Source organism: Elgaria multicarinata, chromosome 1 (genome assembly GCF_023053635.1).
Source record: "Elgaria multicarinata webbii isolate HBS135686 ecotype San Diego chromosome 1, rElgMul1.1.pri, whole genome shotgun sequence".
In the NCBI taxonomy this organism is placed as follows: domain Eukaryota; kingdom Metazoa; phylum Chordata; class Lepidosauria; order Squamata; family Anguidae; genus Elgaria; species Elgaria multicarinata.
In genome coordinates this window covers 107,156,161-107,168,281 of record NC_086171.1, presented here as the reverse complement: position 1 = coordinate 107,168,281, position 12,121 = coordinate 107,156,161, and the positions used below count along the sequence as shown (strand labels likewise).

The following is a 12,121-nucleotide window of genomic DNA, read 5'->3' as shown; positions in this document are numbered from 1 at the left end:
AAAAGGTGTGAGCCTAGTCTGATATAATCACTCTTCTCTCCCTTTTTAAATATGGAGTTGTATATGTATATATCTATCTGCATAATTCAGTAACGTATTTTGGGCCGTGCGCAGACGCGAAGCCAACCGCTCGCCGCGTGCGCATGCGTGGTGCCGGCTTGGGCGGCCGCGGCTGCTGCTCTTCCACTGCTTCCTCCTTCCCTCCCTCCCTCCCTCCTGACGCGAGGCAGACAGGCAGGCCGGCCGCCGCCTTGAAGGGTGGGTGTCAGCTGCTGCTGCTGGTGCCGCCGCCGCCTTCCTTGGACTGTCTTGAGGCGATGGCGAAGCACACGGTGTCCTCCGCCCGCTTCCGTCGGGTGGACGTGGATGAGTACGACGAGAACAAGTTCGTGGACGAAGAGGACGGTGGCGATGGCCAGGTCGGCCCCGACGAGGGCGAGGTGGACTCGTGCATAAGGCAATATCCTTCTGCGCCCTCCGTTTCCCTCAGCACAGGCCGGCCGGCCGGGTTGCGCCTCCCTCCTCCCTACCTCCCCCCCCCCTTTCCATGGAGGCTCCTGAGGGACGAGCTCGTGAGTTTCCTCCCCGGTCTTGTTCTCCTGCCTCCCCCCACGCCCACGCCCTGTGACAGGCACCTTCTCTCCGCCGCCGCCGCCGCCCAACTCCCGGTTCCTGTAGTCCGGCTACTTCTTGGTGGCCCTTCGCTCCCTCATCCTTCCGACTCGCATCTCGTCCGTGGCGAGCGAAAGGATGGCGGAGACAGCATTGCGGCCCTGAAGTATAGCTGCGTTTCCCTTCCCAGTACTGACAGTATGGATGTCTTGGAGCTTTTCTACAGCCGATGTTTACTCGGAAGTAGGCCCCCGAGTAAAATACACGGAGGCTTATTTTTACCGTCAACTCCCTAGGTAGCCATTGTTGATCGGCCTCTGCGCCCCTCCCATCTATATCACGAGTGGGAGGTAAACCTGGCCTACCTTTCGGGGTTGCTGTGAGGGTTAATTGAACGAATAAACAACAGATACATCAGAAAGCTCTATACACATGTTTATCTTATTACTATTATATAATTTGCATGCTTAGGCTTGGAAGGGTCATAGCTCAGTGTGATAGAGCACATGCTTTGGATACAGAAGCTCCCAAGTTTGAACCCCGGCTTCTCCAGGTGGTGCAAGGAAAGAAATCCCACCTGAAACCCTGGAGAGCCGCTGCCAATCAGTGTCAACAATACTAGGCTAGATGGACCAACGTAAGGCAGCTTCCTATGTTCTTAGGATTGCAGCCTAATCCTATACATGTTTATTTTGAAGAAGGCCTCACTGGTTGCTGGTGGGACTTACAGTAAAGTTCTAGAGCAAGGAATTAAACATTAATCATATATATATATATATATATATATATATCCCATTGAATTTGGTGGGATATAATGTAAATAAATATGCATGACAGACTAAAAGCATGCTAGACAATATTGCGGTCAATAAGAGGAGCACATAAATAATTTCCAGGTTTTAGCTGCATGTTTGTAAAATATGTTATAGCCCAACTGTTAAGGATGACATTTGTATGTGTTACCCACAACATATACAGATGCTTTGCAGATAGGGATTGAGAATGGAGGATAAAGTATTAAATTATTATTATTATATTTATTTGTATCCCGCCTTTTGCCCAATGCTGGGCCTCAAGGCGGCCTTACAAAGTTTAAAATATACATGGGGTGGGGTGTTTCCAGGCTTATCCCCATAGCTGCAGGTCATAAGATCTGGGTTTATGCTTCAGCCTGATAAAGAAGAATTGATGACAGACGATTGTAAGCCACACAGTCTTTGAAACTTGGGTTGAATATGAAAAGGTACCTGCTGTTCCTATAGACTCCATAACAGGGATGGTCATATTTTAGACTCGAGAGATATATTTTATTGTTTTTACTCGAACCCTAAGGTCCAACAACCAGAGCCAAGTACAAAATAGTGGCTGAAGAGGGTGGACATGAGTGAACAAGAGAAACACTTTTCCTTGCTCCTTCATCTACCCCAGGATTAATTGCCCTCTTTCTTCACAGTGGGTAGGGCAAAAGGTAGAACTGGTATTCTTTCTAGAATGACATGCTATTTTGATTAATCAGTTAATCTTGTTGATTGTAGGCAGGTTAATATTGTGGATATTTGATCAAATTTTAATTAGGAACTTTCCCATGTGGAAGGGCTTCATGGTTGCTGGTACTGTTGGGAACTACCTATACACATTTCTTAAGCCAATAATCTTAAAATTACTTTATCCATTTTCCCAGGGGTGAAATTGATGTCTGTGTAGTTAAGGCCACAGACATATATCCAGTTTCCTAAGAGGAAACCCCACTGAACTTGAATGAGGCTTACTTTTGAGTAGACATGTACAGGATTGCACTGTGGATCTTTTCCCTTGATTGTGTGTTGGATTCAGATTTAGATATGCTTAGAGTAGACCTACTGACCAACTCTTCAAAAACAGCTTATGTCATGATGATGTTTGATTAATTACTGATGAAAACCAGGAGATTAATCATTTTTAAAATGTTTAGTTTGGACAGCTCATTTGTCTCTATAGGATAGATTTTCTATGTCTCTATAGGATAGATTTTCTGTTTCGATTAAATAACTTCTCCAATAAGCTTCCACAGTATCTGAAGAGGGAAATATAATTAATATAGCGTATTGTGAATGTCCAAGTCTGAAGTCATATGATGGCAGTATTGCACATCAACATTTATACACGTGTTTTCTCCTAGCTTGCTTACACAGGCCTAATGCATGCCTTGGACAGTGTCAGATCTAATGAAACAGGAGGAAGAAGTCATAGAACAAGATAGCTCTATAACTTCCTCCTATCAGAGAGAAGGAATAGAGGAAGTACATGAGTTCTCTGGGGGCTTTCCTTTTATGGAAATAAATGCAGCTAATCAGTGATGGTGCAACTAGTATTCAGTTCCATATTGAAATCCTAACCACACTTATTTGAGACTAAAGCTCTCTGACCATAGTGCTACCTATTCTGAATGAACTCCAACAAGAGTTAGTGTTAGCAGTCATTTCAGACCAGTTCTTACAAGGAGACTGGTTCATTTAAATCGACTTCAGAAAGTAATGAAGACAAAATAAGGAAGAGGAAATCCCTTTTACAAGTTAATTGTACTCTGTACTGTCAACGTGCTGTCTGAATTTCCTGTATCACTTATGTGGTGTTGCTTTTCTTTCTTATTAAAGATAGCTCTTTTTAATCATATCACTAAAATTTCACAGCGTGTGGCTGAGTCCTAAGGTGCTATGAGTAAAGGCAATAATAAGTATTAAACTCCTAAGCCTGCAAGCTTCATATGTTTATGAAGACTGTGGTGTAGTGGCTAAGGTGTTGGACTGGGAGTTGGGAGATCCGGGTTCTAGTCCCCACTCAGCCATGGAAACCCACTGGGTGACTTTGGGCCAGTCACACACTCTCAGCCCAACCCACCTCACAGGGTTGTTGTTGTGAGGATAAAATGGAGAGGAGGATTATGTATGCCGCCTTGGGTTCCTTGGAGGAAAAAAGGCAGGATATAAATGCAATAAATAAATAATAAACTCCTAAGCCTGCAAGCTTCATATGTTTAGAAACTGATTTAAAATATTTTTTCAGCTCATGTAATACATACCATTGGCTTATTGGGTTTTAATTAATTGAAAACCAATTGTAAATTTGCAGTGGTTGAAGGAAGCCAAAATTTAAGGCCTGCTCCTTTGTTTCTACATCCTAGTAGTGTGCTGATAGTTGTTCCCTTCTTCATGGGTGAACTTAACTGAGCATGGTAGTTGTTTGATATCACTTTTAGGACACTGTTCTATCCCAGCAATGCATAGTGGGAAAGAGTGAGGTATGAGCCAGAAACTCCCCAGTTCAAATCTTACTTCAGCTACAAATCTGCAAAATAGCCTTAGGTAAGCTATTGTTCTCACAGCCTCAGACCCCCTGGGGAAAGTAAACCCCCACCCTGAGCTCTTCAGAGCATGAAATAATACTGACCTACCTTTACAGTGTTATAGTAAGGATTGCTGTTAATGTATCTGAAGCATTTTGAATACTTTTATTGTTTAAAATATTTCTGTACTGCCTGTCAGTAAAACACATTCAGGTGGTGTACAGCAATAGAACCATGCTATACAAATATAAATATATGATATAACTAAAACCTAACCAATGGCCATCAGGAAAAAAAGAGAAATCAGAATAAAAGGCATCACAGATAATCAAATGCTAAGGTGAATAAAAGTATTTTAATATGCACCTGAACTGCATCAGTGTAAGCACATGTTTCAGTTATGGCAGGGAGGATATTCTAGAAGTGGAGTCCACCACAGAAAGGCCAGCTTCCTGATTGTCGCCAAATGTGTTGTATGTGGTACAACCAGGATGGTCTCTGATGATAATTGAAATGGCTGGGCTCATCTGTCTGGGAAAAAGCAATCTCTTCGATATCCTGGTCCCAGGTTGTTTAGGGTCTTATAGGTTAATACCAAAACCTTAAATGGCCTGGTAGCAAGTTGGCAGCCTTTCCAATTCCTTCTATTATAGCATTATATGAAATGTGATGTATAATTATTGCTATATTATGAATTCTAATACCTGGGAAGATTTTGTTGTCCTTAACTGCTCTTTACAGGGAACATGATGGCTGCATTACAGGCAGCTCTGAAGAATCCTCCAATCAACACCAAGAGTCAAGCTGTAAAGGTACCTGGCAAAATATTATGCCATATAATAATAGTAATTGAAGCATGTTCCTGCTTTTCAAAATGTTTTAACTACATCCAAAGAACATGTTATTGAATTACTGCTTCTCAGCAATAATTCTAAGAATAAACACTACCAGTAACCTAAGAGATTTAGTATTTAATAAGTGTACTTTAACTTGGATTTGCACACATTTGATTATTAAAAATGAGAATAATATTTTAAAAATCTTTCATCATGAGCAGAGATCATGCACAGATTCCAGTAGAAAGCTGAGAACTCTAAATGTAATTCTGCTCTTTTAACTATGCACATAAGTCCTTTTAGGAAGCAGTTGTCTGAGCATTGCTTTTTAAAAAATTGAATAATGGGGGTTTATGCTCTTCAGTGATGTTAGGCCAACCATCCCCAACCTGGTGCCCTTCAGATATTTTGAGTTCCCCTCATCCCCGGTGATCATGGTCAATGGTCAGGAAAGCTGGGAGTTGTAGTCCAAAACATTTGGGAGGTGCCAGGTTGGGTAAGGCTGCATTAGACCATATGTTCACATTATTAATATTTTAAAAGCATACTTCCTAATGGCTAAATGTGGAAACTGAACTGGAATGTGGGAATTGGATCATGATTTTTCTGATGTTGACACTCCTGCAGGTGAATTTCTGGCTTAAGTTAATTTAATAAAATATCAATTGTTTTTCTGGAATTACATGAGTTTTCTTGAGAAGAACAAAAAACAAAACCCCTCACCACTTTGAGACAAAGGCTTCTGCCAATGGATTGGGTCCAGGCTTAGTCATGCTTGGAGTGGTCCCATTGAAATAAAAGACACAAGTTATGCACCATTGATTTCAATGTGTCTAGTTCTAAGTATGACTATGTCTGGACCCAAACCAATATTTGGGGTTATGAAAATTGCTTTGCAACATATGTAACACCTGTAATAATGACACATTAAATCAAATCTGTTCTAAACAGCCATATTAAAGTGCAATAAAGGAGGTTATCTATATGATAAGTATGTGTACCCAGTTGGATATACAAAGGTTTTATTCTTCTTCATGGTCTCTGTGAATTACACATATGGGCTCTGCGCCTGTGTAGAGCTTGTTTCGGAAGCAGACATAGAGCCCATATGTGTGAATGCACAGATGGTTACTCGAAGAACTACGGTTACAGGTAAGCAACCTGCATTTCTTGCAAATCAGTTCCTCATTTTTATTTTGTTTAGCTGATGCTATTTGATTAAATAACTTCTCCAATAGTTATGGCACTATGAATGTTCCCTAGATAAACATCCTGATCCTAAACATATTTGCTTATTTGAAGTAAGCTCCCCTGAGTTCAGTGGGACTTATTTTTGTAAACAGGCTGTAATCGTGACTATACTTAAGTGCATGCAATATGCTCTTATAATGCAAGTCTGCACACTTTATAACACAAGAAGTTGAACACAGCCCACAAACCATGTATTGTATCCTCGTAGATTGCCTGAAAATGCTCCTGTTCTTGCAGTCTTTGACAGGCAACAAAAATACATTTATTTTGGACAACATAAGAGAAGAATGGAGTATAAAAGCAGAATTCATTTTAATCTTATTTGCTTATTCTGTGGCTCTAAATAAAGCTTGTCCTGCTTTTAATCCTACTCATTGGCTTCATACATACTATAGTTTAGTGAAAAAGCCTTGGGGCTCCCCTCGCCCCCGCAATCTAGTACAACTGCAAGGAGGAGATTAGAAGTTTTTACTTAATGATAAACTGTGGTTAGTTTAAAAACTATGTCCAAATCTAGACAAACTGTAGTTAGTCTTAATTATTAATTATGAGGGAGAAAGAGCTTCAAATCATGGTTTATGAAGTTGGCTTCTTTCCCTAAGCTACAGTTAAGATTAACCACAGTTTTAGGTTCAGACATAATAAACTGCAGCTAGTTGAAAACAGAGTCAAAACTCCTAATCTCCTTATGACTCTGTTGGAGGAGAGGGAAGCACGTCATAGTTTAGTATTACATCCAAATCATTCTAATGTAAACGTGTTAGACTGTTTTTGTCAAAATAAAAAATGAAGTAAGAAGTAAGGGTCCAGACCTTACAGATTGGTTTGGGTTCTGCAAGCAGAGAAAAGGGCTTGGTGAATAAGAAGGCAAGGAACTGTGTAGGAAACAGCAATAACTTTTATTTAATTTTACCTATTTGGAAAATTACCATCTGCAAGCTAGCTAATTTTTTGGCGTTTTAACTCTAATAGAAATATTCATACAGTCATGTATGGATTCTAAATTAAATTTATTTCTGCAACAATGTTTGTTGAACTTCCACAGTATATTATAATAATGGACCAACCCCACTGGATGTTTATTCAGAAGTAAACCGACTGAATTCAGTGGGACTTACTTCCAAAGTTAGTGCACATAGTATTGAAGTCTAACCCTTTGGATCGAGATGCATGTTAGTGTTCATAGTTCCTTATCTGTTTATGACACTTTCAATCTGTCTCTAGGATCGTGCAGAAAGCATTGTCTTGAAGGTTCTCATCTCTTTCAAAGCCAATGATATTGAAAAGGCAGTACAGTCTTTGGATAAGAATGGAGTTGATCTATTAATGAAATATATCTACAAGGGTTTTGAGAGCCCTTCCGACAACAGCAGTGCTGTCTTACTGCAATGGCATGAAAAGGTATGTTAAGCCCTTCACTCTGATTATTGCACCTCCTGAACTTCTTTACTGGGTTGTTGTAAGTCCTACGCAGGTGTTCAGCTTGCTCATGTGACAACTGTAAATGGGGAGGGGACATGGATACACACTGAAGCCCCACTCACCCCCTGACCTTCCTGAGTTGAGGGGAGCGGTTTGAAAGGAGGTTCTATACTTGTTTGCTTGAATGAAAGTAGAAGCGTCTGCACAGTCAGGAACCCTGATAAAGTAGGGTTCCTGATCGCACAGAGGCTTCTACTCACATTCAACTGCTGGAAACCAGCAGGGCCCAGTGTGTTTACCTAGAGCTGATTCACACTTGACAATGATTGCAAGATCAAGTGATGACTTGCATGTGTGAATGAGCCCTCACAGATCTTAGCATTATAGGTAGTTGGAACATCCAAGTCACCTGATACGTCATCTCAAATTAAAAAAAAATTCATGGAGTTTATTCACACATCCAGTCAACAGATGTTAAGTAATAAAGTGATGAGAAATAAAGTGAGATATATGCATATTTGAAAAGCCAATACACCTCTTAGAAAGCATCTGTTTTCAGAGCTCGAATGCCTTATAGCCTTTTGTATGTTCTTACACACTTCGTAGGAATACTCTACCTATTTTAAGATTTATCTTTCTGTGGACTGTAGTGATAACTTGGATAGATGTAGCAGTACCTAGAGAAAAATAAGATGCCCATCTATGTCATGTGATCGTCAGCAAAGCAAAATAACAAGGAATGCATTTTACTTATTTAGTATGGTTACATGCCACAGAAATAGTACTTGCCTTCATCAGAACTAGTGATAACTTGCACACTGAATTAAGACAAATTAATATACATTAAGAGATTTAGCTAAGGAAATAAGCGAGAACATGTTTCTGCTCTTGATTTGTGTCATAACGCAAGCTAGAGTTTGTGAGAGCCCCTCCCCCACTGCTGCAATGAGATGGATAATGCGTCCCTAGTTCAGAGTGCTGACCCTGATTTCATTTTCTTTGTAATCTCTGCATGAAAATACTGATAGATGTAAATATAATTATATTTGCCTTTGATTGCTTTAATGTGGTTTGTCTAATCATTGCATTAACTTCCTGTTTCTCATCTTCTGTTCGCAGGCTCTTGCTGCTGGAGGTGTAGGTTCCATTGTTCGTGTCTTAACTGCCAGAAAAACAGTTTAAGTCCAGCAAAAAGTGCCCTTCTGCCATAGATGTGGGAAATGCTGGTACAAAGACCAAAACAACCAAATGCCATCACTGCCCTGTGGGTAGCATCTATCTTTAGGCCGGTTTGCATGTAACGCTAAGCCACTGTGGGTTAATTAATTTGCAGGGCTTTGCAGTGCGAGCCAGCCACCATTTTGAATGCACAAGCCGCGGTGGGCATGGCACACACATAACATGGCTTGTTCTATCGTGCAGACCCAGGTAGTGAGGGTTACGTGAAGATTAAACAACCCTTGCATAACCCTAGAACAGCCCCCACCACTTGGGTTCGGATGACATGAAAAGCCGCAGCTTGAATATTCAAAACCTGCCTGGCCCGCACCACAGCGTACATGACTTAAACAAGCCATAGTAGGCAGCATGTAAACCGGATCTATCTCTCAGCTTGCCTTCTTGCTTTTTCATATCTGTGGCATAGTATGCATATCAGACATTTTGGTTAAGTGTTGGCTAATTATAAAAGTGCAATTTTATTTCTACAAAGAGCATTTGGTATTTGTAAAGCATTTCAGTGACATGTACAAGGTTTTGCATAGGATGATTTGCATTTTCAGAAAATCCTGACAAGAAACAGCCTTATTTCCCCTTTTTTTGGCCACACCTGAGCAGATGGTGGGGATTGAGGTCAATGTTTTTAATTCTTTAGCTGGTCAGGCAGCATTCCATGTAAATGCGTTGAGATTCAAGCAGCTTATGGATAATAGAAACTGGAACTCACATTTTCTAGTTAACTTCTGAAACTTATAGCTGTCAAGAAGGGTCTGTTGAAAGACAGTTTGATTATTGCTGTGTTAATGTTTTACATAAGTAAATTTCACAATTTTTCTTGCAAATTATTACATGATAAATCTATGAGGTTAAAATGTCACTGTTTCTGTGAAGAGCCATAAAAGGAAAAGAACGGGAGGGTTGTTGTTGTTTTGGAACTCAGCATAGCAGTTGTCTCTTGATAACCTAGTAAGTGTACACTGCTATTAGGGCAGAACTACACGTTGCTTTTGATGTGGGACTCCTGCCGACATCGCTCAATTTCTCCCCTATCTCCTAAACTTGTAGGATCTCTTTCCCTACGTCCTGATGTCATATGTGCCTGTGCCTCCATCCCCACATCATCGCCTGCTGCTGGCATGAAAATATGTGATATCATGACATGGAACAAAGGATTCTACACATTAGATGGGAGAGGTGGGGGAATGTAACACAGGGGTGCCAATTTGGGTGTTAGCCTTTATCAAATCTAATGTATAGTTCCACCTAAAGATGCAGAAATTCCTTTATCAGTGTTCAGATTCTGGGACCTAAAAGATATTTATCTGTGCTCCTAATGTTATATTCAAGGAGAAATTATTGACCAAGAAAAAATGTGTTTATAAAAGTGGGACTTCCTTGAGTCCAGAGGATGTAACCCATTCCAGACCTGGAAACAGCTTGAATGTGAATGAGTTAGGAGCAAAGCTGACCAGTGTGTTTGATTTATACTTAATGCCAGTTTTGTACTGCAAAACCGGGATGGAATTATGAAACTCTTGCTCATTTTTTATACCTGCTTTTTTTTGTAAAATGAGAAATCAAAAAAATAAAATGGTCATTGTTAAATATGTACTTGCATTTCAAAGTGTTGTTTTGTTTGCTATTAACCCACACTTGGATGGGAGATGGTACTTAATAAGCATTTAAGAACAGAGAATCACAGTGTTAAGATTACAGAGAACAAAAAGAAGCACAATTTTCATGAGCTTGCCCTTATATTATTATGTGAGTAAGGAATTAAGGATAGATTAAAAATGTTCCCAGAGTTGCAAAATAGAAAAACTAAGCTATTTTAGTAGTTACTATAAAGCTCTCCAAAGGGGATTGGGACAAAGCCAGGCTTTTCCATTTAACATGGTTTTCACTGCCTATTCTACCTGTCTAGGGTGCAATCCATGGGGGAACTGCATATGGGATTCTGCATGTACAGTGGGACCTTTTCAACTTTATAGACTTGTATCTGGCCTTTCCACCAAAGTGGCTCTTAACATAAAATGTATATTCTTTAAAGTGTAATAATCTTACGCTTTAAAGAAGTCCAGGTGACAGAGCAGTCTTCACCTGCCTACTTCCATCTCCTGGACTCCTACTCCCATTTGCAGTTCCTTGTGCTCTCTAGAAAGCTATTGTAGTTTCAAGCAGGTACAATGTCAGAGAAGTTGTAACATGACCTAGCTATGCATTCCAATCTCTCATCCTTCTCCCAATTGAACGGAAGAGACATGGTGGGTGGATTGTTCATGAGGAACTGTGGTTGAATCTTGACCATGGGATTCTCATTTGACAATCCCCAGACTCCTCTCTTTCCATTGGCATCATGAATTTCAATGGAAATGTAAAAATAGGTGGTGGGTCACTCACAGAGGACTTCTACTGAAAGTACAAGGAAACCACAAGGGAGAAAAAGAAGAAGGAAGAGCTCTTGCTTCATCGGAAAGTATTGCCTCAATTTGAGCAAAAACTTAAAACAGCATTTAATTTAGCAACAAAGCTTGAGCTGTGACCCAGTAAGCCCTGCTTCAAATGTCACCGTGAATTCACTATTCTTTCAGCCTCAAATCTCCAGCTTTCTGTTTCAACCTCAGTTCTCCCCCCATAATAGGGTATAGGAATACGATACCTTACAGGGATGTTGTAAGGACTTCTGAAATAATGTAGCCAGTATAGTGTTTGTGTGTTGGACTAAGATTGAGGAGACCCAGGTTCAAATTCCTACTCAGCCATGAAGCTAAATGGGTGACCTTGGGTCAATCGCCATCTCTCAGCCTATCCTACCTCACAGGGTTGTTGTGAGGATTAAAATGGGAAGGGAGAGAGAACCTTGTAAGCCACACTAAATAACTTGGATGACGGAAGTGATACAAATATAACAATAATTGCTTATATGAATTATGAAGTGCTTTGAATAAAGATCTCTATATAAATTATTATTATTAATAATTATTGCCTAGGTTTTCAAGTCATTCAACCACAGTGAGCAACATAGGTACTGCTGGGATTTAATATGAATTAGGGTCACTGAAGGTTTCAGTCAACAAGCACAGTCCTCATCAGCGGTTTCTCGAATGATCAGAGTGATTGTACGGAACCAAGTGAACAACATTGGAAATCTTGCCCTTCCACCTCAAAGTAAGCAACCCGGTGCCCTCCAGATGTTTTGGACCACAACTCCCATAACACCTGACCATTGGTCATGTTGGCAGGGGCTTATGGGAATCAAAGTCCAAAACATCTGGAGGGCACTGGGTTGCCTATCCCTGAACTATACAATATCATACAAAGTAACATTGCTTCCAGTTCAGAATTCCTCTGATTTAGAAAGATGATCTAAGGATATTGTTTTTCTAATTTCCCACAGCATTGAGAAATTTCTAGCGGCACACGGTGAGGTTTATTATTTTCCTTTTGGATGAAAATGCAC

The 12,121-nt window shown here is 40.4% G+C and overlaps 1 protein-coding gene across 1 annotated transcript; it reads left to right on the top strand.

Annotated features, from left to right (window-relative positions):
* The first annotated feature begins 215 nt into the window (after window positions 1-215).
* Window positions 216-10,272, top strand: ARPC5 (actin related protein 2/3 complex subunit 5). The gene is made up of 4 exons (XM_063134662.1): window positions 216-461; window positions 4,675-4,746; window positions 7,246-7,422; window positions 8,563-10,272. Exons 1-4 carry the CDS (start codon window positions 318-320, stop codon window positions 8,623-8,625), a joined length of 456 nt encoding a protein of 151 aa, XP_062990732.1. The 5' UTR covers window positions 216-317; the 3' UTR covers window positions 8,626-10,272.
* The last annotated feature ends 1,849 nt before the right edge of the window (window positions 10,273-12,121 follow it).

Excerpts from the sequence above, each read along its gene's own strand:
- ARPC5 (XM_063134662.1), top strand. The coding sequence starts at position 318 with ATGGCGAAGCACACGGTGTCCTCCGCCCGCTTCCGTCGGGTGGACGTG. Across the intron at positions 462-4,674 it reads TGGACTCGTGCATAAGGCAA|GGGAACATGATGGCTGCATT; the intron begins TATCCTTCTGCG and ends CTGCTCTTTACA. Across the intron at positions 4,747-7,245 it reads CCAAGAGTCAAGCTGTAAAG|GATCGTGCAGAAAGCATTGT; the intron begins GTACCTGGCAAA and ends ATCTGTCTCTAG.